This window comes from Melanostigma gelatinosum, assembly GCF_949748355.1.
Source record: "Melanostigma gelatinosum genome assembly, chromosome: 15".
NCBI lineage: Eukaryota > Metazoa > Chordata > Actinopteri > Perciformes > Zoarcidae > Melanostigma > Melanostigma gelatinosum.
In genome coordinates this window covers 4,188,112-4,214,708 of record NC_136648.1, presented here as the reverse complement: position 1 = coordinate 4,214,708, position 26,597 = coordinate 4,188,112, and the positions used below count along the sequence as shown (strand labels likewise).

At 46.1% G+C, this 26,597-nt stretch overlaps 1 protein-coding gene across 10 annotated transcripts in view; it reads left to right on the top strand.

Moving 5' to 3' along the window:
• svilb (supervillin b) overlaps positions 1-26,597 on the top strand; it is a 43,248-nt gene that overhangs the window by 5,464 nt on the left and 11,187 nt on the right. For 3 of the 10 annotated variants that reach the window (XM_079284624.1, XM_079284618.1, XM_079284616.1), the window contains exons 2-27: positions 2,949-3,012; positions 4,039-4,130; positions 4,225-4,282; positions 4,382-4,530; positions 4,743-5,562; positions 9,226-11,649; positions 12,144-12,314; positions 12,519-12,556; positions 12,685-12,746; positions 12,993-13,129; positions 13,337-13,432; positions 14,455-14,740; positions 16,218-16,962; positions 18,125-18,605; positions 19,747-19,879; positions 20,829-20,879; positions 21,503-21,580; positions 22,136-22,283; positions 22,764-22,859; positions 23,103-23,183; positions 23,372-23,549; positions 23,629-23,807; positions 25,106-25,261; positions 25,478-25,614; positions 26,112-26,259; positions 26,404-26,549. In XM_079284624.1, the coding sequence (XP_079140750.1) occupies positions 4,275-4,282; positions 4,382-4,530; positions 4,743-5,562; positions 9,226-11,649; positions 12,144-12,314; positions 12,519-12,556; positions 12,685-12,746; positions 12,993-13,129; positions 13,337-13,432; positions 14,455-14,740; positions 16,218-16,962; positions 18,125-18,605; positions 19,747-19,879; positions 20,829-20,879; positions 21,503-21,580; positions 22,136-22,283; positions 22,764-22,859; positions 23,103-23,183; positions 23,372-23,549; positions 23,629-23,807; positions 25,106-25,261; positions 25,478-25,614; positions 26,112-26,259; positions 26,404-26,549 (6,948 nt within the window). In that variant the 5' untranslated portion in view covers positions 2,949-3,012; positions 4,039-4,130; positions 4,225-4,274. Of the gene's footprint in view, positions 1-2,948; positions 3,013-3,045; positions 3,122-4,038; positions 4,131-4,224; positions 4,283-4,381; positions 4,531-4,742; positions 5,563-9,225; positions 11,650-12,143; positions 12,315-12,518; positions 12,557-12,684; positions 12,747-12,992; positions 13,130-13,336; positions 13,433-14,454; positions 14,741-16,217; positions 16,963-18,124; positions 18,606-19,746; positions 19,880-20,828; positions 20,880-21,502; positions 21,581-22,135; positions 22,284-22,763; positions 22,860-23,102; positions 23,184-23,371; positions 23,550-23,628; positions 23,808-25,105; positions 25,262-25,477; positions 25,615-26,111; positions 26,260-26,403; positions 26,550-26,597 lie in introns of those variants that run through there. The other 7 variants (XM_079284621.1, XM_079284620.1, XM_079284619.1 and 4 more) reach the window with 6 other exon arrangements.

Below are 26,597 nucleotides of genomic sequence, written 5' to 3'. Positions count from 1 at the left end.
GGGCCTCCTGGTAAACACCGACCGGCCGACAGGGTGACCTCTCCCCGAGGCAGCCACTCACAACACATGTTGCCTTATTAGGGGCGTCAACGGAGAGCGGAGGCAGACTAGGGGGGGGGGGGGTTAAGGTTGTGTGTGAAAGGGTGAGAAAAAGCAGCAGACAGACGAGGAGTTAGACCAGAACAAGTGTGTGACGACAGCAAAAGAGCGGCGGATGTTTTGCCTACTCTGTGTGTGACGCACACTTATGCTTTGTTCCTTTTGTTAACAAATGTTGCAGCGACGACAAAGACCACGTGTTGTATCACACTCGGGCTTTGCAGGTCCAGGGCGTCACATCACAATTTAATGAGCAGAACCAAAGCTTTTCATCCGTCAGACAGGTTTCTTTTATTTGAGTTCTGATTCGCCATCAAGGTATCGCTTTGATCCAGAGTTAATTGGTTCCGACTTTGTGTTACATTTATGTCTTGCTTGTTTGTTTCTGGGTTTTAACGGTTGCATGTACAACTAAATGTGATTAAGCCCAATGTGTTGCACTGGGACAAAACAGTAAACAGTACAGTAAATGGTAAACGACCTCATGGCATGACTAGATATGAGTGAGTTTTTATTTATTGATTTGGATTTGGCAGTCCCTGTGATATACTTTCACTCTTGTAAACAGTTGGACGTTCGTAATTGGTAACAAACTAAAAAGACGAAATGTCAGGAAGACACGTATTGTCCCTTTTCCGAGCCTTTGGAGAACCGTCTTAAGGACTCTGTCTCTGATGTGATGACTGGTCGTGTGACTGACACTCATTGACAGACAGTAAATATGAGACTCATGACGACGAAGGGCAGAAACTGAAAAAAAGTACACCCCCAATCAATAAGTTGGAGTCATTTTTATGAGATTTCTCAGCAACAAAGATCCTCGCTGTGTTGTGTTGAATGAGAAAGGATTACAATTTGGCAGGAAATGATGAACAGCTTAATAAAGCTTTTCTTACTGGCTGAACTGGCACCAAGACAAGGCTGTCAGTAAAACACATATAGAGTCGTACTCCCAGTGGAACACTGACTTTTATTCTCCAACTGCATTTAAAAACAGTTTTAAGCAGCAGACGACTTCACGATCGTCATATTAATGCAATTCCCGGCTTTAGTTTTTGGAAGTGTGACGTGTGACGTGTGCGTGCGCTGACGATACCATCTGACTCCCAGTAGCCCTGGACCCAACACCACCCCCTGCGGCCCTGCTGGCACCCTCCTCCAATCCTGTTCCAGAGTTTTTATCATCAAGGCTAATTTCTGCCTGTAATCTGATTAGGGCTGTGAGCTGCTTTAGCATCCTGCTGCGCTGTCTCTCTCTCTCATCTCCCTCGCGTACACACACACACTGACACACACACACACACACACACACACACTGACACACACACCGTCGCAAATCACGTATGACAGGCAGTCTGTTCTTGCTGTGTAGCCGTGGGCAGTCACTCTGCTGTGGCTGTGTGCTTGTCCGTGGCTGTGTGTGTGTGTGTGTGTGTGTGTGTGTGTGGTTTTGTGTCACCGCCTCCATCCCTGCCTGTGTCCTTGCTGGTTGCAGCCCTCGCCTCCACCGCTGCCACTCGTGCTGTCCACCCACCGCTGTGACCGGAGGGGGAGTCTCGCGGCATCCTTCTTCTCTCCTCCCCAAACATGTTTCAAAACCCACGGATCTCTAGTTATGTGAACCATGAGCAGCCGTGTGGCCAAGGTAAGGCCTTTGAAAAGGGGAGGCTTGGTCCGGCTAGAGGAGGACTTGCTAAACCCACTTGAATACCCTTAAATCCACAGACTACTTGGGGGGGGGGGGGGGGGCTTTGCTCATGCAATTGAGCTCCTTACTGAGATAGATGACAGAGCCGCTGGCTGTCGGTGGTAAGAGTAGGCAGAAGGATTCGGCTCGGCACGGTTCCTGGTGGACTCCTTGTTCTGCTTCTGTTGGCTTGGTTGGATCCGATGAACAAGGATTCATGACGCGTGTAAGACACTTTTAAGGATTTTGGGACAATCCATTGCTTTGGGTATGAACGTCAGCGTCAGGCTGCTTTGAACCAATGATTGGGAAGTGAGGTTGAGGAGTGACAGATCACTTTGACGACTACATTTCGTGTATTCAACAGGTGTGTGCTATGATGTGCTTGCTCTTGTTTCCTCCTCTCTGATGTTCTACCTTGTAAATGAGCTCCGTCGTCTGAACAGATTGTGTGCAAGCGAAAGGCCCAAGTCACACAGGAAGTCTATTTCGCTCCTGTGAATATTTATAGAAACTCCTCCTGACTTTCGGACCGTCAGCAGCCTAAGCTGCTCTCTGGCACTGTCAACCTTGAGCCTTGTTTTGTTGACAACCTGCAGGCGTTTCCAGGGAAAAGCCGGACTGGCTTCAGTACAAGGGGCTTTCCAGACATATAAACAGGCAGATGCAGTTACACAAGGTTCCCAAAGGCTTCAGTAATATCACAAAATAATGTTACAAGACCTCCAACCCAGACTTCTGGCCTCGCATGTGTCTAATTCTGACTCGTGTCATCACTTCCACCAAAACATGTCCATTTTGATCCGGCTCCTATACTGGGATACAACTTTACAACAGGCTGCTGTTGCTGTAGCACGAGAGGGAGACGGTCACCTATCAGCTGGGAACTGGGTGTGAACTTTCTGAGCAGCCTTTTATTGACAAGTGACTCAAAATTTCAAAGAAAACTAATTTCCTGTCAGGACCGAACGGGACATTGTTGCTTCTTTTTAAGAACTTTTCAGTTGCGTCAGTTCACGACAGGTCTCGATGAAACTGAAATTATCATTTTTCAGCCGTCTTTCAGCCAGCCGTGCTGTAATCCATCGTGTCATATGGTAGTGCACAAGTAGTGCATGAAGTTAGCATTTCGTTTTTTTAAATGTCTTGTTTCTCCTTTTAGAGTTTGGACCTAAAGCTCGGCCCAAGCTTTGCAGTTCAGCCTCATTGCCAGCAGAGGCCTTAAGGTGAGTTTTTTGTTTGCGATCACCAAAGTTACCTCCAGACAGACAAGATAAGACACGCCTTCATTGATCCGAAGAGGGGAAACTCAGGTGTTACAGCAGCACAAAGAGAGTTAAGTTAAATTAAATGCAAACATTTTGCATTTACGTGTGTCTAACTTCTGCTTTGTCATCACGATGGGGATATGTAAGGATATAGGCTTTACTGCAGTAGAGCGCTTTAGCTTATCATGCTCAGTAAGCATTAAAAGCAGCGGGTGCCTGGAACAGCTTATTCTAAAGACACTTTTCTGTTCACATGGCATTAAGGCCATAATACCTCCTGCAGGAGCACTTTGCACCCAAGCTCCTCTTGCATTCGTTCACAGTGTTTCCTCCGGTTCTTCAGACGCCCGGCAGTAAGATACACAAGAACATTTGTATTTATTTGAACATAAACCCTGAGTGTCACAAGCAGTTTCAACTTATTTGGTCCTTTTAAAAAATACATCTGGGTAGTTATCAGTGAAAATGTACACGAACTGAAGATGACAAGCCTGTTTAAAAAATAGAGAAAAGAAAGGTGAGTTTATTTCTCCTGGTTCGTGTGACCTGTTGATTGTGATACGTAATGACGTCAAGAGAAGACCTCGATTGTCTGTTTCTAATTGGAGGAGAGTCAGGACTCGCTGACCTCGTTCTTAAGCTGGATCCTGTTGGAAGTAACACCAGCTGAGTTGCCCCTTTACCTGCCATCACCTCTTTAACACATGGCAGAGTTGTGTGGACGGCTGCAATAGACAACCAGGCACAATTTACTGTTGCCCTTTAATCTGAACAAGTTGGAGAAAAATATAGTTTAGTTACTTCCAGCATCACCTCTTTTATCACTGAGTCATTTGAAGTAACGCAGCCGCTCATCCTCCTATAATTACCGTTTATTTTTGAGAAGGATGTATTGAATTAAATATGTATTTTCTTTTATTAGGAATTCAGAATGTAATACGTTTCATCTTGATCGCAGGTTTGTGACTCTGTCTTCTCGTTCAGTTTTCAGAGTGACTTCTCCCTGGGTGACAAGACCACCTTGGTCAAGAGTGTTTCAGATACAGATGCCAAACTCCTGGCTGTCCTTCCCAAGGGTGGGCATTGGTTCTAAGCACACACAATAACTCAGAAGAGATTGTGTCGTTTTATTTTTATGTTACAAAATGTTTTTTTTGTTCTAATATTCAGTTTCAGAGTTGAAGAAACACTTTGAGGGAGCCGTCACAAAGGATTTGGGAATGAACAGGTATCTTTTTTCACAATAACTTGTCTGAATATTTTCATGAAAAACTAACTCAACTGAGCAGCTGCTGACCTTTAACCTCTGCCTCCTGCCTGTCGACAGGAAGGAGAGGATAGCCCGGCGCCTGGAGGGGATGGAAAGTGATGTTCCCCCTGCGCTGGTGCCCGGTGGTTTGGTTGCCAACAGGATGCTGGAGGAGGATCCTCCGCGGTACACCCGCGCCTCAGATCCCTGTGAGCCTTGTGTGATGGGTAAGCATGGCTCGATGCACTTCCAAAAACAAATGATGCTGCCATATTTCTGCATTTTGGAAGATGTGAATTTGCTAATTGATATGAGCATCTGTGATGTGACTTGGTAGAATAATGCCACATATGTGTCATGTGGGATGGAAGGTACATGGACCCCAGAATGCATCTGAACAAGGTTGCTTCAAAGTAATCGTTTCCTCTATTTACCGCAGTGAGGCGCTACAGTCGAGAGGAGTTGGAGGCACCCCAGAAGCAGCTGTCGTCTCTGGACAGATCCCCTCAGGTCAAAGGTGGTGTTGGCAGCGGCCGTCAGGAGCCATTGTTAGTGTATGTTGACCCAGTAACATTATCCACACCCTCTTCTGGCCCCACAAACTCCACCAGCCTCAGTTCCAAGGCCGACCGCATCGCCCGCTACAAAGCCGAGCGCCGCCGGCAGCTGTCAGAGCGTTACGGCATCCTCCTGGATCAGGAGGCGGACATCGATTACACACCACGCTACCGCGCTCGGCGTGACACAGACGCCTCTGACCGACAAACGGCTCCCAGGCGAGAGGGAGACAGACAGGAAGCTGAGAAACAAGGACGGGAGCCCAGGGTACCGTATCGTGCTGGAGTGGGCAGGGTTTACATGAGGACACACCCAGATCCTGCCCCTGTTTCCACCTCCAGCCCCGCCCACTCAAACCAAGCCCCTCCCCCCACACAAGATAGGCCCAGAAGATTTTCGGAGCGGGAGAGAGCGATGAACATGGAGAACCACCGGCGCGGTGCGGCTCAGGAGCGCCCAGTCGCTTCTAGATCCAGAACCCAGGAGCAGCATCCACCTCAGTCCCAACAGCAGCAGCAGCACCACCAGGACGCCGCCCACCAGGAGCTAAGCCCCGCCTCCACCAGGGATTACAGCATCGCAGCGGTGCCCAGCTCCCCTCGCAGTGCCCGCCGGGCCTCCCTGCCCTCCACTCGCTACGGCATCTCACCTGGGGATTTGTTCATAGAGCAGCAGGCCCAGAGCATCCTCAACAGACAAGGGTGAGTTCATAAAAAACGGGTTTGAACATTCAGAAAATGCATAAACTAAGACCGACCATAATCTCAAAGACAAGTGTCTGACATATTGGACAACTCTTACTCAAGATTTGATCGTATTAATGGTTTAGTTTGCATACCTGCCGGTGCAGCCGTCGCCATGTTGAGAGCCGTTGAGAGTCAATAGAAATGCCAATTTTGTATTTAGCTCCTTTAAAGTCTAACATGACACAAGTATTAGGAACGTGCACTTTTTATGTCTACGTCACCCCTTTATAATTGTTTTTATTTTACTCTATGCAGAAACTCTTTAGCTCTTTTTAAATAATAAAACGGCCAAATCATGAAAGCCATGAAATCCGTCTCTGGGTGGTTCTATCTACTGTGTAATGCTGCCCATGGAGTGATCTTACCATTAGAAGTCTGATTTGTGTCTGCAGTGTATTTTAAGACTACATGTAGAGAGTTTAAACCACATGAACCTGTTTTCCTGACAGTAGCTACACTCGGCTGCTAATCACTTCCAAAAGGAGCATGCTATACAATTTTATTTTTTATTGGAATTTTATTTGATCATTGCGAAGTTTGAGACAAAATTGTTTATTGCTGTACTTAATACTCGACCATAATTTGGTTTGTGCAGTAAAAAAAAAAAAGAATCAAGAAAGATGTTCACGAGTTGGTGCAGTTTGGGCTGGCTGCTGAGCTAAGTGGCCTGCTGCGTTTATCACTGCGCCAGGTTTGGGATCTTTCTAGACTGTGGGTCCAGCTCTGTCACGTGCTGCTCCAGTTTCTCATGGAAAGGTGCTCTGGGGAGCTCATCAGGGAAAGGTTGCAGGGCAGCAGGGCAGCAGGGTAGAGTGCAGGCTGGGTTTTCAGAGGGGATATGATTTCCCTGCTTGCCCTGAGAGGTAACCCAGATTTACCAGCAGCTTGGTTCATGAGCGAGGAGCTGATGTCACTTTCTATTAAAAACTGTAATACGATACCACAAAAGGGATGAGAATTATTATATTCGTCAAGTGAAGTCATTTAGAAAAAATTGATATGATGACATTAAAGCAGAGACAAGTGACATAATAACCTGTGAATAATAAAATGTGAACAATTAAAATTCATTTGACGGTAAAGAAGTAACGATTAAAAATAGTCTCACTGTAATTGATGACAAACCTTTGATCAATATGTACAAAGTGTTGCTCAGCTGATCAGTGCTGCTCACTTTGCTCTGATCAGAATCTTCCCTCAGGGTTTAACACTGTCACCACGTCACCTTTTAGCCTGGCCGCCATGTCACAGAGCGACTGGTTTCTCAACACAGACTCAGAGAGTGACACTCCACCTCCAAGGTACTGTCTGCTCAGGATGCCGTCCGTAAAGAAGACCTTACTAAGCCCTGTCGTCCACCGGGTACATGTGCTTAAGCTGGCTGTTGGCAGTTGATTCATTCTATAACGGCAGGACATTTTATTTTCCTAATTTCTTTCACACGTTATTTGTCGGTCTTTAAAAATGATGAAAGAGGTTATAAATGTCTTCAAACCATTGTTACAGGTCATATAAAGTCTTAATTATTCTGAATTCTGGAGAAACTCTTTCATAATGCCTCTAGAAACACCTTAAAAAGAGTAAAGTAACAAGATAATAAGCCAGCTTTTTAAAAACACGTTCTGGGTGGACATGCAGCTAACTCGTTCCAGTGATATATATATTCTAACAGTGCAGTATTTCAGTATTTCACTCAGTAATACTTCCCTTATTAACTGGTGTCACTGTCTTTAACAAGTGTTTCAAGTTTGTGAATCAAAGTTTTCAACTGAGAAACTTTCATCCCTAACTTAGTCCTAACGTTTATTCATCAAAAGACTCACTGAATACATCACATCTCATTTTCATCTGTTTTTGGAGCATTTGCCAACATGACTTTCGTTTATGCGATAATGTTATCACATTTCTTCAAATCACTGTCAAAATAGCAAACTAGGGCCCAGCCTGAAAGTAAGCAGAAAAGTACTTCAGAGCCTTAAGAGCATTTAAATAACAGTCAAAGAATTGTGAATTCATCCCTACATCCCATTGAGAATCAAACTAAACACGTGTTGGTTGAAGTCTTGTTTCACATCTATTAGGCCTTACCAACTGTCCTTTTTGTTCTCTTAAAACATGGTAGAAGAGTCACACATACCCAGAACTCTGTAAAACTGGCCATTTGTTCATCAACACAACACCACGATTCTTGTTAAATTGGTCGTGACTGTGTGTGGCCCGGGTTTCATGAGCAGTTGAGTGGAGTTAGTGAACCAGAGTTGATGGGGTGACAACATTAGTCAGCTGGATGCCCTGACCCAGTCAGTCGTAGACCTGCTGACTCAGCACTTGTCAGCTGATGCCGCACTCACATCCCCCTTTCTCAGATTCTGGCCTGTTGACCCCTATGAAATGACATCTGAGTACCCTGTCAGTGACTTTGACAATGTCGTTGCATAAGATAAGACATGCATTTTGCCTTGTATGTATGTTTTTTTAATCACCTGATAAGTGTTTGCGCTGAAAGGATTCTTGAGAGACACAAATTACCAGAAATCTTTGATTTTCTTTTATTTAGTTTGCCATGGAAGTCCTTGAGTATACATGTATTTTTGGATTGGACTGTGGCCCAGATACGTGACATAGCTGACCTGCTGATAGCCTGTGAAAGGATGAGAGCCCATGGCCAGCCTTTGAGCTGTATGGGCAGGTGAAATTCATAGAGGCAATATCTAGCATGGTGAGACAAACCTTTATAGAGTGTTAGTAAAGCTTAATTGATTCCATTGGTACACAGAAACACCTCTTTGCTCCATTTGCTAAGATGACATAATATAGGAAGGGAAACGACACAGTCTATTTGTTGGTAATGTTTGACGTGTCTCAAAAGAGGACATTCTGATCATTTTCTAACTAGTATGTCTATGTATGCCACCGGCGCCGACATGTCTTTGTGGCCTTATCAGCGGCCTATGCCAGCTAGCATTAGTGTGTACTCATGCACTGTGTAAGTCCTTCATGCCATGTCAGATAAAGCAGAGGCCCATCAATTATGTCTGGCTTAGTGGTCTACAATGAGATTAGAGCAACCTTTGCCTACCGGGGGTCAGAAGGTTGTAGATGAAAATAGTTTGGCTTACTTTTTTGGCACGGAGACATCAGAGAGAGAGTTGTTTGAACTAAGACTCAAATTTAAACCCAGGGCACGGTGCTACTTGACCTTGTAGCGATTTCGACTGTAGGATTTGGGAACTCAAGTTGGTCACATGATAGTCTTGTGTCATAAACTTGTATGCAATAGGTTTTGCAATTTCTTGTGGAAATTGAATTTAGTGCGTGCAAAATTAAAATCAATCAAATTTTTGGGGACTTTATCTAAGTTTGTATGCCCTGCTGGCTGCCTCGGCAAGTAGCAGATTGTTGTTTGGAGACCACTCGGCGAGCAAAATATGTAGTTGGATCGTACAATTTTGGCTCATATATTTTATGATTTACCATCATGTGTGTCCCTTCAGAATAAACGCTTGGTATATACTCTTCAGTCATCTCTTGTTTGATTTGAGTTTTGAGTTCGGAGAATGCCGAAGGTCTTTAACTGAACTGAAATCTCAGTGTCCCTTATCCGTTTATTTCCCCAAGAATCCGGGTAAGAGAACGCTTGTCCAGGGATGAAATTGTCCAGAAGCCCCCCGACTGGAGTCCAGACAGGAACCAGGGTAACAGACACCATACCCAGGGGAACTCTGCTCAGTACACCCCACAATGCTCAGAACCCAGCCAGCAAAGGACCGTTCCCCAGCCTCAGCCCAGCACAGGCCACCATACCGCCCACAGCCAAACAGCCTACGTCCCTGAGTACCAACACTCTGGCCCTGCTGTTGACTCTCAGCCCTATTTGGCCCTCCCTGCCCCAGTGGCCACTGCCAAACTTCCTGGACCTCCTGAGGTGCCACCAAGAAGGAGAGTGTGTGCTGACCAAATCCATGCCGCCCACAGGGAGGCAAGATCGGAGGCCAGGCAGGCCCTGAAGGAAGAGGCCCATACAGAGGGCCTGCTGAAGAGCAGGAAAGCCGTTTTGCCCTCAGAGATCCGGCGAAGGGAAAAGAGTGTGGATGATCCTCACAGGGGCCGGCATGAAGACATGGACTGGCAGAACTACAGCCCAGAACAAAGGAGGATGAGTCGAGGCGAGGAAGACTGGGATCGGGAGAGACCGAGGGAGAGGGGGAGGGAGAGAAATGTCGAGAGGATCAGAGAAAGAGGGAGGGAGCATCTCTCTAGCCATGACAGCCAAGAGGAGACAGTGTTTCGATCTGTGCAGCCCTCCCACACCTCTGTACTCCAGCAGCCCAGGCAGCATCACTCCTCCGAGCCTGTGTACCATCAAGAGCCCCAAATTCAGCAGCAAGAGCCCCCACCGCAACAACAGTATGAACCCAAAACGAGACAACATGGTGCTCAAATTCAACAGCAAGAACTTCCAATGCAGATTCAGTACGACCACTCGAGACAGCTGCAAGAGCCTCCAAAACAACAGCACCCTCAAAGACAGCAGGAGTGTGAGCTCCAAAGACAAGAGCCTCCAAAGCAACAGCACCCTCAAAGAGAGCAGGAGTGTGAGCTCCAAAGACAAGAGCCTCCAAAGCAACAGCACCCTCAAAGAGAGCAGGAGTGTGAACTCCAAAGACAAGAGCCTCCAAAGCAACAGCACCCTCAAAGACAGCAGGAGTGTGAGCTCCAAAGACAAGAGCCTCCAAAACAACAGCACCCTCAAAGACAGCAGGAGTGTGATCTCCAAAAACAAGAGCCTCCAAAGCAACAGCACCCTCAAAGACAGCAGGAGTGTGATCTCCAAAAACAAGTGCCTCCAAAACAACAGCACCCTCAAATACAGCAGGAGTGTGAGCTCCAAAGACAAGAGCCTCCAAAACAACAGCACCCTCAAAGACAGCATGAGTGTGATCTCCAAAAACAAGTGCCTCCAAAACAACAGCACCCTCAAAGACAGCAGGAGTGTGAGCTCCAAAGACAAGAGCCTCCAAAACAACAGCACCCTCAAAGAGAGCAGGAGTGTGAGCTCCAAAGACAAGAGCCTCCAAAACAACAGCACCCTCAAAGACTGCAGGAGTGTGAGCTCCAAAGACAAGAGCCTCCAAAACAACAGCACCCTCAAAGACTGCAGGAGTGTGAACTCCAAAGACAAGATCCTCCAAAGCAACAGCACCCTCAAAGACAGCAGGAGTGTGATCTCCAAAAACAAGAGCCTCCAAAACAACAGCACCCTCAAAGACAGCAGGAGTGTGAGCTCCAAAAACAAGAGCCTCCAAAACAACAGCACCCTCAAAGACTGCAGGAGTGTGAGCTCCAAAGACAAGAGCCTCCAAAGCAACAGCACCCTCAAAGAGAGCAGGAGTGTGAGCTCCAAAAACAAGAGCCTCCAAAACAACAGCACCCTCAAAGACTGCAGGAGTGTGAGCTCCAAAGACAAGAGCCTCCAAAGCAACAGCACCCTCGAAGACAGCAGAAGTGTGAGCTCCAAAGACAAGAGCCTCCAAAACAACAGCACCCTCAAAGACTGCAGGAGTGTGAACTCCAAAGACAAGATCCTCCAAAACAACAGCACCCTCAAAGACTGCAGGAGTGTGAGCTGCAAAGACAAGAGCCTCCAAAACAACAGCAAGACTCCGGGAGAAATCAACAAGAGCCCCGACTAGACTTTGAGCCTCAGAGGCAGCAGCAGCGGCCGGACCCATCAGGGAACCAGATGTTTGAGTCAGCCATCTATCTCCAGAAGGGCTCCTCTTTGCCGCAGGCCAAACAAAGAAGCATGGAGATGAGCGGAGCACTCAAACCCAAGATAAGAACCCGCGCCATGTCAGATATAGGCATAAGCCAGCATTCTACCACATATCGTATGGAGAGGGCAGCGGCCAGCAGAGAGACGTTGAAGGCCGTCCCTCCACCAGGGATGCCGAACGGGGAGATGGGCTCCCTGGACACCAGGGTGTCAGTAGCACAGCTGCGACACTCATATCTGGAGAATGCCAACCGGAAACCTGAGTTGTAGGTCCACTGGCATGGGCTCTGTGTTGCATTGCTAAATAACCATCTAACTCTGCATTAGTAAGCTGTTGCAAAAACATAATCCAATGATCCAAGAAAAATAATTCTGATGGCAATGTTCTGTGGCATGTAATGTGTCAAGGTGTATTGCAATGGCATCTACCATTATCATGTTCATTGTCCTGTCTGCAATTTTGTTTTTGGAGCTTAACTTACTTGTGCAAGTTAGCATCAGCTCTTGCAAGGTAAACCTTTGGAAGTTGTCTGCTGCTGCATGTTAACTTTGAGAAATGGCTCTTCACAGTTGGGTTGCAGTTAGGTTGTGCTCAGCGTGTGCACTAATATCAATATGTGAGACCCCGGTTTTCTAACTTGAGTGCAGTTTCTGGTAAACTGTCTACTAAAACAAAACGCTGTTAATAGTTTTCTTTACTTCTACTCTTCCTCTTTGTTGTCCTCGTCAATCTTTGTAAATCTATACACCACTCTAAAAGTGAGACTACTAAGGTAGATCTGTCAGCAGTGGAGGTAGATCCGGCTAGCGGCACTGATCGGGACAGGGGTGCCCGGAAGCCTCGCCGCTACATCACTCCAGGAGACAGTCGCATGTCGGAGAGGTTTAGGACCCAGCCCATCACGTCTGCAGAGCGGCTGGAGTCAGATAGGTACAGCAGGGGCTCTCTGTAGCGATCTGCAGGAACTCTTCAGAAGCATTTTATTTACATGATTTGTTTATTTAATACACTGAATTGCATGGTGGAAGACGGTTCTAGGTCGGCATTCAGATCATGATAATCACATCCTGGTTCCTAAAAAAATAAAAAAATGTCTAATTGCTGATGCTTGACGTACGTTAATGTTTTCTGCAGGTCTCGTCTCAGCCCATCACAGCTACAGGATCCCAAAGGTAAATTCAGTCTACTGCATATATGCACATATCATTCTTAATTTTTAAAGACAATTTTAACATAATTGTCCCAGAAGTTTAAATACAGTTGATGCCACGTAACATAATTCCTCTCTCCTTTTCATTAGATGAAGGAAAACTTGACGATAGAGCCAAGATGAGTGTGGCTGCCAAGAGGTCTCTCTTCAGGGTACACTTCTACTTTATGTACATTTTAATCATAAGGGCAGATGGTTAATACTGTTTATTTTTGACTGAGCAATGTTTTGTGATCATAATTTCAAAAGATTTTCAGCAGACGTCGATATTTGTGTAATTGCCGTTGCCATATTTCGTTAACTGGGTATTCATAGAACTTGTAGTTGATATAATTTCTCTCCTAAAATATCACTGCTTTTTCTAAACCAACTGATGTTTTCCTGACATATTCCTCCAGGAGCTGGAAAAGACATCGGACGGAAGTGTTCCCAAACCGCGCTCTCGGAACGCTGCCGTAGAAAGGCGTCTGAGAAGAGTTCAGGATCGGTCGCACACTCAACCCGTCACCAACAGGGAGGTGGTCAACGCTTCAAGGTAGATCTTGGATTTTGCTTGTTTAACTGTATCTTGCATCGAACAATTAGCAGAGAATATTATCTTATTCTTTTACCTGTTTTCACCTTTCCGTCTGTCTCTTCAGACACCTCTGTCAACGCCTTTCAAGTCTTTACTTGTTAACTTGCATTTTCTATATTTCACAGTTTCTTTGTCATCTATACCTTCTTTTTCTCCACTTTTAAGTGATCCTGCCACATCGTCGCAACCTCTGAGCATCCACACTCACGTCCCTCGTGTCCCCAGCCCCACTGCAGTCGGCACCAGTGTGACCAGCATCAGGTACAGCTGGGCTGCCTACTTACATGTGCTTTGTATCTGTGTGAGTGTGCATGTGTTGCATGCGTACTTAAATAGCATGTTTCTATGCTCTTTGTTACTTTTGGGAGATATGTGCTTGTATTATACTTAAAACCACATGCTGTCTTTGTTGCATTAAAACCATCTTTCAAGATTTTCTACATCTCAGTTCACTGAAAGCACGTTCACTGCAACCAACTGAAATGTGGTGCCGGAGACATTTTGCTCTCCGTTTCCCTCTCCTGGCTGCATTGCTGATCTGTTCATCCGGCTCATCTTACGTTGTTATTCCTGCCCCCCCCTCGTGAGCTGCTTCTCACCTAAGTGCACCTTATAGGGGAAGGAAGTCGGCTTTAACACGATCGCTCATTCAGTACTTTCCGTGCCCAGTTTCCAAGTGTTCCCTCTCGCAGCGTTTCTCACATGTCAGTGAAGAAAAGAGATTGCATATCTGAGGGAAAGGTCAGAGGTTGAGTCGGTTAAAGCCCCCTGCATGTCCGGGTTCACGTGTCCTGCACTTTGTTTACCGACCCTGGTTTAACTTAGCACACTGCTGCTAGATCTCCATAACCCCTGCAAACACCCGAGTGCATTATATGATCATCTGGCATATGCGTGCTGATCTATGTTGCTGTGCCTGTAATCTGCCGCCGTTGTTACAGCTGTTTACCTGCTAGCTGGCGTTTGCATGCACGTTCAGTTGTTTGATATTTAGCAGAGGAAGACATTTGTTTTTGGTACCTCAAGACTGCAGATGTTTTGTTTGAATATACACAGGTTACAGTTATTTCATTTCAAAACTGAAATGTCACAAGCTTTTGATAAAACACAATCTTTTCTTGTCCGTGAAGGTTCTCGGTCGTCCATGTCATAGGATATCTAAAAGTTATAAGTCAAAGGCAATTGGATGTGGTTTATTCTAGACATAAAATGAGCACCTTATATGGCTATTGGAAGATTTACACCCATCCTTTACCCATTGACACACCCCTGTCACTACCCAGCATCCCGGCCTCCTCGCAGCCAGACTCAACAGTCCAGGATCAGGAGAAGGATACCCAGGAGTACCAGAAACCAGCTCGCAGCGCTGGGGCAGAGGAAGATGGCCTGGAGCTTTTCTCCGACGAGCCTGACCTATCCTCCCTCACCTTGTCTGAGAAGATGGCCCTCTTCAACCGTCTCGCTCAGCCTACGGGCAAGACCGCCGAGGGGGCCCGAGGAGACACCCGCCAGCGCAGGGCCAACGCCCGATTTCAGACTCAGCCCATCACCCAGGGAGAGGTGGAGCAGGTACAAATATACAGGCATAATGCAGCTCCTAGCTCAGAAGATTTCAGTTCACAACATTGCAATAGATTCACTTTGTCCCTTAGAGGCCAATCAGGGAGAACATGTAAGACCCCTGCTGCCTGTAAGGAACTTCTGATTGGTTGCATCAAATGATCCCGCTTTCGATTGATCTGATTGGTCCCCCGCTAGTGACCAGTGTTGTCTTGTCTTGCTTACAGTCGCTGAGCTGAGTTTGATGATGTCCGAAAATGTGATCCAGTGTGTATTTTGAAGTGGTAGATGTTGCTTTGTCATGAGGAAGTGGTTTGAAAGTTTCCGGTGCCTTGTTCGTTTTCCATGGCTCCTCATTCTTGGATGCAAGCAGCTTCTGTGACATGCCTGTTCATTGCGAAACAAGCACGGGATTATTCGACTGAAAATTCTGCATGCTAGTTTATTCAGGCTTCCTCCCAACCCGAATAAACTAGCAAGAAAAAAGAAAAACGTATCTGAGGAATAAGTGTGAGGATGGATCTGGCTGTCTGCAGAAACGTGGGTCAATACAAAGACCTTGTTTTGCAGTCAAAATCAATTGACAGCAGTCCGGTGCAGAGCTCTACTGGAGCCAGAAGAAGAGATGGGTCATATTTCAAGATACAAATATTATTGCTAATACTGAGTTTTAATGTTGTGTTTTCCTAGCTTTTGAAGCTCTATTACAGGCAGTGATATCTTATTAGATCGTTCAATCTGTTAAATCCACACTTAGAAGCCTCATTACGATTAGCCGTCATAGAGACATCACAACAATCATTAAATATTGTCTGAAAACAATAATTTGCGTGGCCCATTATCAGAACAATGGTATTTATTATGTGATTTGGTAAATATCATTGCTCAGGGATACATCGACAGTAGCTGTGAAGTTAGCACGACCAATAAACACACACACATATGGGAAATATGGCATGTTGAAATATACCGGAATTTCCCTTTCAGGACACCACTGATTATTCCATACATTATGTAAATCAAATGATACGTTTGCTAACAAATATGAACATAAATAAAGGTTTCCAGAGCAGAGTCATGCATGGTTGTTCATGAATGGCATAGCTTAGGTGCGTTTGAGTTTCAGATGATAACTGTAAGGGCAAATGTTTTGTCTGTCTTCTTTTGTTTATGGTTGTGTGAACGTCTGTGCTTCGGCTCCCTGCTGCCAGTTTGTGAATGACAGAGCTGCTGTACAGCTGCAGCTTCATGAGCAAAGTACTCAAAATTGTTTCCCTAATTCCCTTTGATTGCTGCTGTTATATCTCTCATCCATCCATCTTCCTTCTCATCCATCTTTATTCTTTAATGCTTACCTCCACCAATCTCTATCTTCCCTGCCACAATATCATTTCACCCATCCTCTCTCCATATCAATCCCTTCAGCCCTCCTGTTGGCATTCTTTTCCATCCCGAATTTCTGACATGATTCCTGCTGTTCCTGCAGCTGAAAAACGGAGGCCAGATCAAACCGGAGCCCCTGTCTGCCTCCCTGATCCGCTCTGTGGCAGCCGTCACCTCCCAAGCCACCGTCTCCACAGTAACCATCACGCCAGGCGGCGGCGGTGTCGGCAGCGATGACTGCGGTCTCCGTCCAGGGAAGTCCACCGCGATGCCCTACATCCCTGCCCAACAACAGGCTGCCGGCACTGCGAGCAGCCACCAGGAGAGGGCGTTGATGTATTTCTCCATGACCCAGAGCGGAGACCCGGGCCACCCCGATGCTGAGCTCAACTCCTCCCCTCTCCTCCCTGAGAGCCGACAGAGAGCCGGGGCTCCTCGTCCTCCCGCCTCCTCTGAAAGTCACCGGCAGCAGGGGGAAGCGGTGGAGGAGAGCCGGAGGGAGCGTCAGGAGGAGGAGGAGGAGGTTCGGGGGAGACAGCAGGGAGGAGCCAGAGGAGAGATCCAAGACGGCAGCATTAAGGGAAAGCTGCACTCCCCCGACAGGGACCGGGACGGCGGGCACCAGCGGCAGCATCCCCAGCCTCAGCACTCGGCCGAGCTCTCTGTGAGGAGGGGCGAGTCAGAGCCTCTGCCCAGCCGGAGAGCCGCAGACGGACACTCCCAGGAGAGTAAGGAGAGAGCCGAGGGAGGAGGAAGAGGAAGAGGAGGGCACCTGAGAGAGGCGGCTCACGGCTCCTCCACACAGGAGCAGCAGAAGAGCAGCGGCCGGAGCCAGCCAGGCATCTCAGGTAGGAGGATGCTTCTCACACGACTTACACATATGTGATGGAGAAAAGTGAAATGATGAGAATAGGGTTGTGAATAGCTGAGGGTAAAAGGAGGGATGTGGGAAGACAGATAAAAACAGAGAGCGGGCATAAAGGGAAGAGAGAAAGGGAGTGACAAAAGAAAAGTGGAAGCAATGTCTAGGGAAGGGGCTGTTCTCATTACCCTCATTGTCTCATGCAGCATGCTCCCACGCATGATTGCTTTCTGCCGGCTGCACACACACACACACCAGCTGGAGGGTATTTGATTTGGCTGATACAGACAGAGAGAGAGAGGAGTCTGAAGCTGCATCTAATTAGCATATTTCTCCATGCATTTGCCTCGTGGCTCCCTTTGTCGAGAAAGAGGAAGCCCTTTCCTGACATGCTGCCTGTCAGAGGTTCTTAAATCAATCTGTGTTGTGCTCACTGTCGTGGCTCATAAAAAGGGGCTGTGGTCCCTGTGCACCACATCACGCCCGTGGCTTCGCCTTGCGCATGCTCCAGTATCGTGGGCCTGACCTGTTTTTATGTGCTAATGCAGAATGTGTCCCGGGGTGGTCTTTTTCCCATGCATGCACACAAACACGACAGAGAGAGATGAAAGCACTCAGTGCGAGAGTGCAGAACACTTGGCCGGCACTTCCATGAAACAGGTAGAGGACAGGAAGGACACAAAGGATGCCTTGTCTGCAGGCCGTACTCTTATTTAGCTCAGTGTCGGTAGATCTATTAGACTAGAGTATCATGAGGTTAGGACGACTTGCACTGCTTCACAATAACTCCCTGTGGACCTTCCTCGACATGCCTAACCCTGACCCTTACCCTGACCTCAGCTCAAAGCACAAGTGTAAAGCCCAAGATGTAGTCGTTGACCTGTGTCAACCTGTGTGCAGGCCTTGTATGATACTAATCATATTTCTTCCCCACAAAACCAGCTGCATACACCAGAGTCACTTTCAACTTTGGTTATATTGAGTTAGAAAAAGTATTGGTTGAAATCATTTACAATATATGCTTGAAAATAAATGGTCTAAACACTTAAAGGAGAGAAAACGACTAATAATGTAGTTAGCTGTCTCTGTTAATATGCGACTCATTCTGACTGTAACTCCGTGATTGTATTACTGTATGCTTATTTCAGACCTGCCGGATCACCCTGCACCACCGAGGCCACCGACAGCTAAAGTGTCGTCCAGGACAGTGTCTCACGTTTCAAGCAGCCAGCAGCAAATCAGCCTCCAGCCTCCTCAAACTCTTCCTAAACCCGTCACACAGCAGCCTCCGCCGACACCACCCAAACCTCCGGCCGACACCCAGCCCCCACCAACGTACCCCAAACCTTTCGCTCAGTCCTCACAAACCCAGGCCAGAGCTCAGGGATTCATCCAGCCTCTCCCTAAGCCCTACCTGCAGACGGCCCCGCAGCCCAAACCCCAGGTGCCTCCACAGACACCACCCAAACCCCAGTCCTTCCCCCAGGCGCTGCTCCATTCCCAGTCCCTGGACCACAGCGAGGACCTCGGCAGGCACAGTGTCCACTCTGGAGATCTGCTGTCCCCCACGGAGTCTGGAGACCAACTGTCTGACGAGATGTCCGCCCAACAGATGTCCATCAGGGAGCGGTGAGTGACAGCTGAGGATCTGAAAGTGACTTGATGCCCGTCAGGTTAATGCTAATGTTAATGTGATAGCATTTTGACCTTGGAACAGGATCATTTGGCAGAAAAACCTGAATAATACTGATGTGACTTTCATGGCCATCACAGTATCGGCTCTTTTCACAGTATTTACTGAGACACAGTCTGTCTTTGCTGCATTTTCCTCCCCCTCAATTCCAGTCACGTGCCCAACAAAAATATTCTAGGCTCTCCATGGAAGGTAAGCCAGTCCCTCTTCAAACCCTTTCAGCATTCAACATGAAATATGTGCGAGGACACTTCCATTCACGAATCCAGGGTCCAGTCGGAGCTCTGAACGAGATGAAAACTGGACACTTGAGTCTCATGAATTAGAAGCGTTTGACGGAATCAGGCAGAAGTCTGCTCGTCCTCGCAGTTTGTAGGTTTGTTCCACACTTTGACATTGATGTAGGTGACAGAGATTCATTTTTGAGGAACATTTGCGTTCCTCCTCCCAGCCAGCTGTGAAGCTGTGTGGCCGGGAGGAGAAATCCTCTGAGATTCAGCAGGTTCCTCCCAATGTCCTCATTTCTGGCCTGTCCACACTCAAGCAGCTGGGATGATGACACACTTTCTTTTACCCCTCGGCCATCCGTTAGCAGCGCTTTTGGAGGCCCGTTTCCCGTTTGCTGTTTGTAAAGCGGAAATCTGTGACCTGGTTTTTCACTCTTGAATGATTATTTTCAAACCACAGAAACGTTTTTTTGTCCCCTTTATATGATCATTTTTCTAATGACAGGCTGATCACAATAACTGTCAGACCCTAAAATATACTCACGGGGTAATGCCAAGGAAATGTTTTCACCATCAGCTGACATGTTAGCATTTCAAGAGGTTCAAACACCTTTCAATAAGACTCTATTTGCAGAAGAACAGGGTCTTCTTTAAGTTTTGGAAATTGGCTTTAAATTGAGTAGAAATATTGAGCTCCTGTGAGGTCCGATGCTTTTTCTTTGTTCTGGTTTCACCTGCTGTTCAGGTTTGAGTCGAGCTGTACATGGTCACTACATTGGATGATGCCCTAATTTAAACTTTGAAACACTTGGATTGGAGTTTCTAATGTGTTTTTGTTGTTTTATGACAGAGTGGCACTGCTGAAGAAGAGTGGCGAGGAAGACTGGAGGAACCGGATCAACAAGAAACAGGAAGTGGTTAAGGTGGTGTCCACCGAGCAGCAGGCGCAGCTATGGGAGTCAGAGCAGACCTGCGAGACGAAGGTCAGTCTCATCTGCACACCAGTGTTCATGTCATAATAACTCAAATAGTATTTCATCACATAAATTGGATTCTTTTTAAAGAGCTGCGTGTGTTGTTTTCTCTCATGGATGCCACGGTGAAGCTGTGTTTAGGAGAGATCCCTGAAAACTCTGCAATACAGCCGGTTAAAAGTGAAAATTAGATCCAGGTTGAAATTAATTTCCCTCTCTGCACCTTCTACTGTTGACCTGCTACCTTGTTGCTATCTTGGTGGAACCGTATACGATAATTAGGTGTCCCTGAATTTAAAAAAAGCACACGCATGTCTCAAATAAAGTTCCACCTCTGGGTAGACTGGTGGAGCAGCTTCACCAGAGTAAACACATTTCATCCCCCATCCTTCGTGGTTACCGTCCCGTCCTCGCTCCTTCAGCTAAGTGCTCCTTTCATTTCCTCCTTCAGTCCATCTGTTGTTTGAGCCCAGTGGTCCAGATCAGTGCAGCGTCCAGCCCCCAGAGGCCGTGAACCAGGAAGCATATGGGACCGTCTGCTGCTGTAGAATTAGCTGTCCGGGGGTTTGGAAATAGATTCTTCTTTTCTTTCACACAATTAGATTTGAGTAAGCTCCCGGCTAAGTATCAATAGTGACAATGAAAGCTTATTTGACAGAAAAGAATGTTTAAGGATCTCTAATACGGATTGATATGTATCTCTATTGGTTAAATAGGAGCTGCAATTAAATTATACACTCAAAGAACCTCTAATTTCTAAGTTTTACACTTTCTTTTCCTGCATTTCATCTACTTCACATTAGTATTCAGTTGGGAGAAACTGCCTCCTTAAACCCTGGATGGTAATCCTCCAGGCTGTCTCACCCCTCAACCCATTACAGCAACAATGCCCTCCCCCTCATCCTCCCCCCTTTCTCTCCATCTGACCGAGAACTTCCCCTGTGTTTAACCCCTGCAGGAGGAAGGGGTGGTCGTTCAAGACTACTCCGCTGTGTCTGAGCAGCTCTGGGTAAGACCCGGTGTGGGCCAATCAGCTTCGTGTGGGACTTGTGTTGTCCAATCACAGCTTTGTGTGGACTTTGTGTGGACTTTGTGTGATTGCTTCTCCTGAGTGTGTCGTGGGCTTTCAGTCTGTGATGCTTCTGAAGTGGTGGGACGGTGTTTGGAAAGTCACTGACGCTAAAACTTTTCAAAGCTTTATTTAGCTTTTTGCTGATTCCGTCTTAAAGGGGCATTAATAAGTAATCAATTTAATTAATTGAATTAAAAACTAAAAGATTTAATTGATCAGAATCAGCTTTGTTGGCCAAGTATGTGCACACGTATTCAAGGGATTTGACAACAGAAATAGATCTAAAAACAAGGACTCCAGAGCGGAACAAAGAACTTACAAACATTTAACTTTCATACGAAGTCATTATTGTTTCCAGAGCTTTTAGATTTGGTCTGGAAGCTGCACTATAGCGAGTAGTTTAACAGTAGCTTTAACAGTCATGTTACATTCCCAGTTGCTGGCCTTCTCTCCTTTGCATCCCTCCCTTATCTTCCTCCATCTGCATGCTCGTCGTTTTTCTTCCATTTCCTCCTCTGCTGTCCTTTCTTTCATTGTTCCATCCACCTCTACATCCTCAGGAACCTGTCTTCTCTTCCACCTTTTCTCCTACTATCTCCCTTGGCCAAAAGTGTCAGTATATTGACCATCATAGTCAGGTAAGCACACGCAACCGGACAAGCTCGAATGTGCCGCATGTACTTGAGTCTTTTCTTTTCTGCTTGGTTTGCAGCTACTGGTGTGTTGGGCGCCTTTGGTGCTCTCGACTTTCATTTGATTCTGACTGCATGAGTACAACTCAGAGTATAGCCGTCACTACTACGGTGGAATGAAGTAGTTTATATCGGCGTGAAAGGACATGCAGCGAGTGCATCCACTCTTTTTTTTTTTATGTCTGCTTGGTTTGATACTGTGACTACATGAATAATTGCTCCTGAGGGAAGCGTGGAGTCACAGGAAGTTACGGTGAAGATGTGTGAGAGGTGATGGAAAGTAGATCAGTGTCTGGAAGCTTTTTGGTTCGGCTCCATGATCTCGTGTTAAGTTTGAATGCAGCTCTTAAACCTGTTCAGGAAAATAACTCCACCATGACTGGAAGCACCCTGGAATTGTAGCCGTATTGTGCAGAGTTTATTGCTTTGCATTCAAGACCCGACGCTTTAAAATCTTTTCATAACGTGGTCGTTTTTTCTGATGTCCTCTCGTCTGTGCAGAAGATGGGGGAGGAGAGCGAGGCCCAGATGTCCATTGAGGAGAGAAAACAGATGATTTCAGTCCGTGAGGATGCCTGGAAGACAAAGGGCAGAGGAGCGGCCAATGACTCCACCCAGTACACCGTGGCCGCTCGCATGGTCAAGAAAGGTCAGTGTGCAGACCTGCTGCTATCCATGAAGGTGTTCACCATTTGAAAATGCCACTGGGCATGATTTTTATGCACATTATATTTGACAAAAAAAGGGGACCTATAAAATGCACTTTCTTTCTCCGATTCTTTCGATGAGATTTGTTTCCCAGTGTTAGATTGCGATGCCCAGTATGATTATTTGTGGCTGAATGCCACCAAAAATAGCCTCACACTTCACGTTGATTGATTTTTGTCTCTGTAATTGTTTTCTTGATGCTGCCAACGTGTGAAGTGGCAGATAATGAGCACGGCATTTTAAAACTGAGAAAATAAAGTGATTTTGCCCTTTTCTCACAAATTGGTAATATCTTTGGCAATTTCAGATGATTACTTTTTCAAAAATATGTGGTAAACTCATAATGTTTTGATAGACTGATTCGCTGCGGTAAATTCAAAACATAAATGGTGAAACGTGACGTCCTATCTCGTGTCCGCAGGCCTGGCAGCCTCCTCCTGCGTTATCAGTCCCATCCTGTCACCGGCCTCCACCAAACTCAAGAGCAGCGCGCCGGCTGTCAACAAACCACAAGAGGGTGAGACAGATCCGTGTCCAGTGTCATCACCGCTACCTCTGCTACCGCTGCTAAATGAATACAAAAATCAGAGGAGTTTATGCACCAGTGTGGTTTAAACCTGAATTGGTTAATTTGCACATTTGTTGTTGCTTTAACCACAAGGGATCGATGCTTTCACTTTCAAGCTTTTACAATATGTACTATATCTGTCTGTACCAATATATACAGCACAGTCGTAACATTTAATTATTTCATTCATAGAAATTGAGGCCAGATCTGACATGGAATCGGACAAGAAACTAGACAAGTTGGAGAGCTTCTTGGGACGTCTGAATAGCAAAGGTATGAACTTCCTCACCGGCTTTAAGCTCGTTACGTGACATCGATATCTATTAAGGAATGTTTTGTGTCATCTTCTCGAAAAGAAAACAATTTAGTTGGGCATGTTTTTCGGCTATTTCGGCAAATTCCACCCTTGTTGTGTTTATTATTGTGTTGGGGCCTGATGTAGCTTTTCCTTCGTTGGTCAGTGGCCAGTCTGCAGGAAACCACCATAACGGTTACCGAGAAGGCGGTGAAGGAAGTGATGAAGCTGGATGACGAAATCTTCTCCAAGTTCTACAGACGCGTTGCTGAATTTCCACGCATGCCCACCAGGATCGAGATCACTGAGGATTTTGACGCCATCTTTGGTTCTCAGGGCCCCAAGTAAGTAAACAATGAAGCTTTTAGGCTGAACATAAGTCGAGCACACCAGACACCACTCATGCTTTTTCTCCCGTTCCAGGTTGACTTCGGCCATGGTGCAGCACAAGCGGTCGGTGCGTCCGTCCCGGAACGTCCAGGCGTCCAGAAACCCTGTGAAGATGCTGGCAGCCAGAGAGGACATCAGACACGAGTACACGGAGCAGAGGTTGAACGTGGCGCAGCTGGAGAGCAAGAGGATGACGGCTGAGAAGAGTGAGCGTAAGCATGACGGCGTGTGTTCATCTATGGGTGCGGAGAATTGGGAACAATCGTCATAGTTTACAGCAGGGGTCTCTAACTGGCGGACCGCGGTCCGGATCCGGACCCAGACGCAGTTGCATCCGGACCCAGGACCTAAAATTGATAGCGGACCTAAAAGCGAGTTGTTACTTTTAAGCGGCGCATCTTATACAGCCGTTACGGTACTTGTTCAGCGGCGCAGGAGACACCGACCAATGCGTTGTAAAGCTCAACCAATCAAATAATAATTTACATAATTTACAAGCATGACTGAACAGACTCTTCTATGTTAATTCTTCCCGCAGGCAGTTAAATCCAGCATGTCTCATATGTTCAGAAACCGTAACTATTGATAAAAGCGGCAAATGAAGCGCACTACGAGACAAAGCACAACTCCTTTGAACAAACGTACCCACTCACATCTGAAATGAAGACACAGAAAATAAACCTAAGAGCCCAAAATGATCAGAATCCTAACGCATGAATTCACTGTCCAACAATGATGTTACAGAGAGAATAGAGCTGAAAAAAGTGTTAATAACCACAGATACAGTCCATGCTCACTGATTTATCTTTTTAGAAGACAAAAATATTATATTGTGACTTTTTTATTGACATCACTTCACACTTCTGAATGAACTGAATTTAAAGCTGCAGGACAATTCAGTGAAATTAATGTTTCTAAAATGAATTACTTTATTTTAAGATGCACATTTTTCAAAAGCTTTCTGTTTTGTCAGTTATTCTTTAATCCAGCCCTTATTGTACTTGAAATGAGAAGAACATTTATTTATGTATTTCTATGTGTTATTTATAATCCATCCAGTTAAATTTGAAAACTGAGAATAATAATTGTTAAAATATAATTATATAATTGATGTGTACTTTCTTCATTTGATTTGACAGTTGTTGACTACACAGAGACATTGTTACTACTACTATGCTTCTTCAATATATATATATATATATATATATATATATATATGGCAGTAAATAGCGCGAGCTAGATATTATTGTAATGTTTCGGACCTTTCCCCGAGGAGATTTTCTCGATCTGGACCTTTTGGAATTTTAGTTGAACACCCCTGGTTTACAGCCTACAAAACTACGTTCATCTCCACTTTTTTTACTTCATTTATTGGGTAAACAGTACTAATTGGAATCCACTTCTGTAGCAGTGTTTACTGCACTAGTTTAGTGTCTTTAACGTTTAATGAAGCATTGATGGTGTTTTTCTACCCCTGAAGGTTATCCTTTCTTTTCTCTTCTCATTCCAGTGAGTAAATCCTCTGAGTACTCTGATGCTGCTCTCGCTGGTCTGGCCAGTAAAGAGAACTTCAGCAGCGTGAGTCTGCGCAGCGTTAACATCACCGAGCAGATGTCCAACAACAGCGCCGTGCCGTACAAGAACCTCATGCTGATGCAGGTCAAAGGTGAAAACCCCTTCTGACTGTGTTGAGCTGTGTGCGTGAAGCTGCTTCCCTTCCACTGTCTTTACTTTCAGGGTTTAGACTGACAATAGATGTTCCGCCTTAATTAAAACCTGGACTTATGCTGACAGCATGCCCACTGATTTCTTTCTTTTTTCGGGAAAGACAAGTATAAATCAAAACTTAGAGGAATCGTTTGATTTCTTTCTTTTTTTCCAGGTCGTCGTCACGTTCAGACCAGATTGGTGGAGCCGAGAGCGTCGTCACTGAACAGCGGCGACTGTTTCCTGCTGGTCACTCCAGAGCACTGCGTCGTCTGGCTGGGAGAGTTCTCAAACGTCATCGAGAAGGCCAAGGTGAGCGGCTGCTCCTGTATCACTCATCATCACAGTCTGTTCCTGAAGAGTTTTCATTCCGCACGTCTAGAATCAAAGCTACTGCTGTCATGTCGATGGCTGCCTCTCATTTACATTCCCGGCACACGCACGAATAGTACTACACACAGTAATACACGCTGGCACATATTATGCCCATCTGTGCTCCTCATCAAACACATGCTTTCAGGCTACAGCTCCAACAATTCCCCAAAGGATCAGACGCTTTGTAATAAACATTTATTTTTCTACTCCGCCTCCTCGTTCAGTGCCGTTTACTCATTTTGTTATGATTTTATGCACGACGACCTTCCCGTGAGTCAGCCGAGTCTCGTTACAGTAACCTCACGTTGTCTTCAGTGTCTGACTCAGTTGTTATGAGTTGCACCTTTTCTCAAAATGCGCGTGTCAAAGTGAAGCGGGATGTTGTCGAGGTTCCCCGTTCCTAGATACATTTATTCTTTGTTTCTGGCTTGTAGGCAATAGATATGGCCACCTTCATCCAGACGAAGAAGGACATGGGCTGCAGGGCGAACCAGGTGCAGACCGTCGAGGAAGGGGTCAACACACAGGGTCCAGATACCCAGCAGTTCTGGACGGTCCTCGGAGGACAGGCCGCTTACCAACGTAAGACATGACCGAAATATTCAGATTTGACAAGAAAGTTCAGGTTGTCGCTCTCAAAGTGTGTGCAGATACCCTGTACACACTTTTCAAAGCATAACAAACAGTTACACTGATTATAATACGTCCGTCTGATTGTGCTGATAGCGGCTGGTCCACCAGAGGAGGATGAGCAGTTTGAGAATGCCATTGTGGAAACCAACTGTATCTTCAGACTGCTGGATGACAAACTGGTTCCTGATGATGACGAGTGGGGGAAGGTCCCCCGTAGCTCTCTGCTGGCGTCCAAGGAGGTCAGTGGGACTTTCTGTTGGTCCGCAAAGGCGTCTCGACATGGTTTT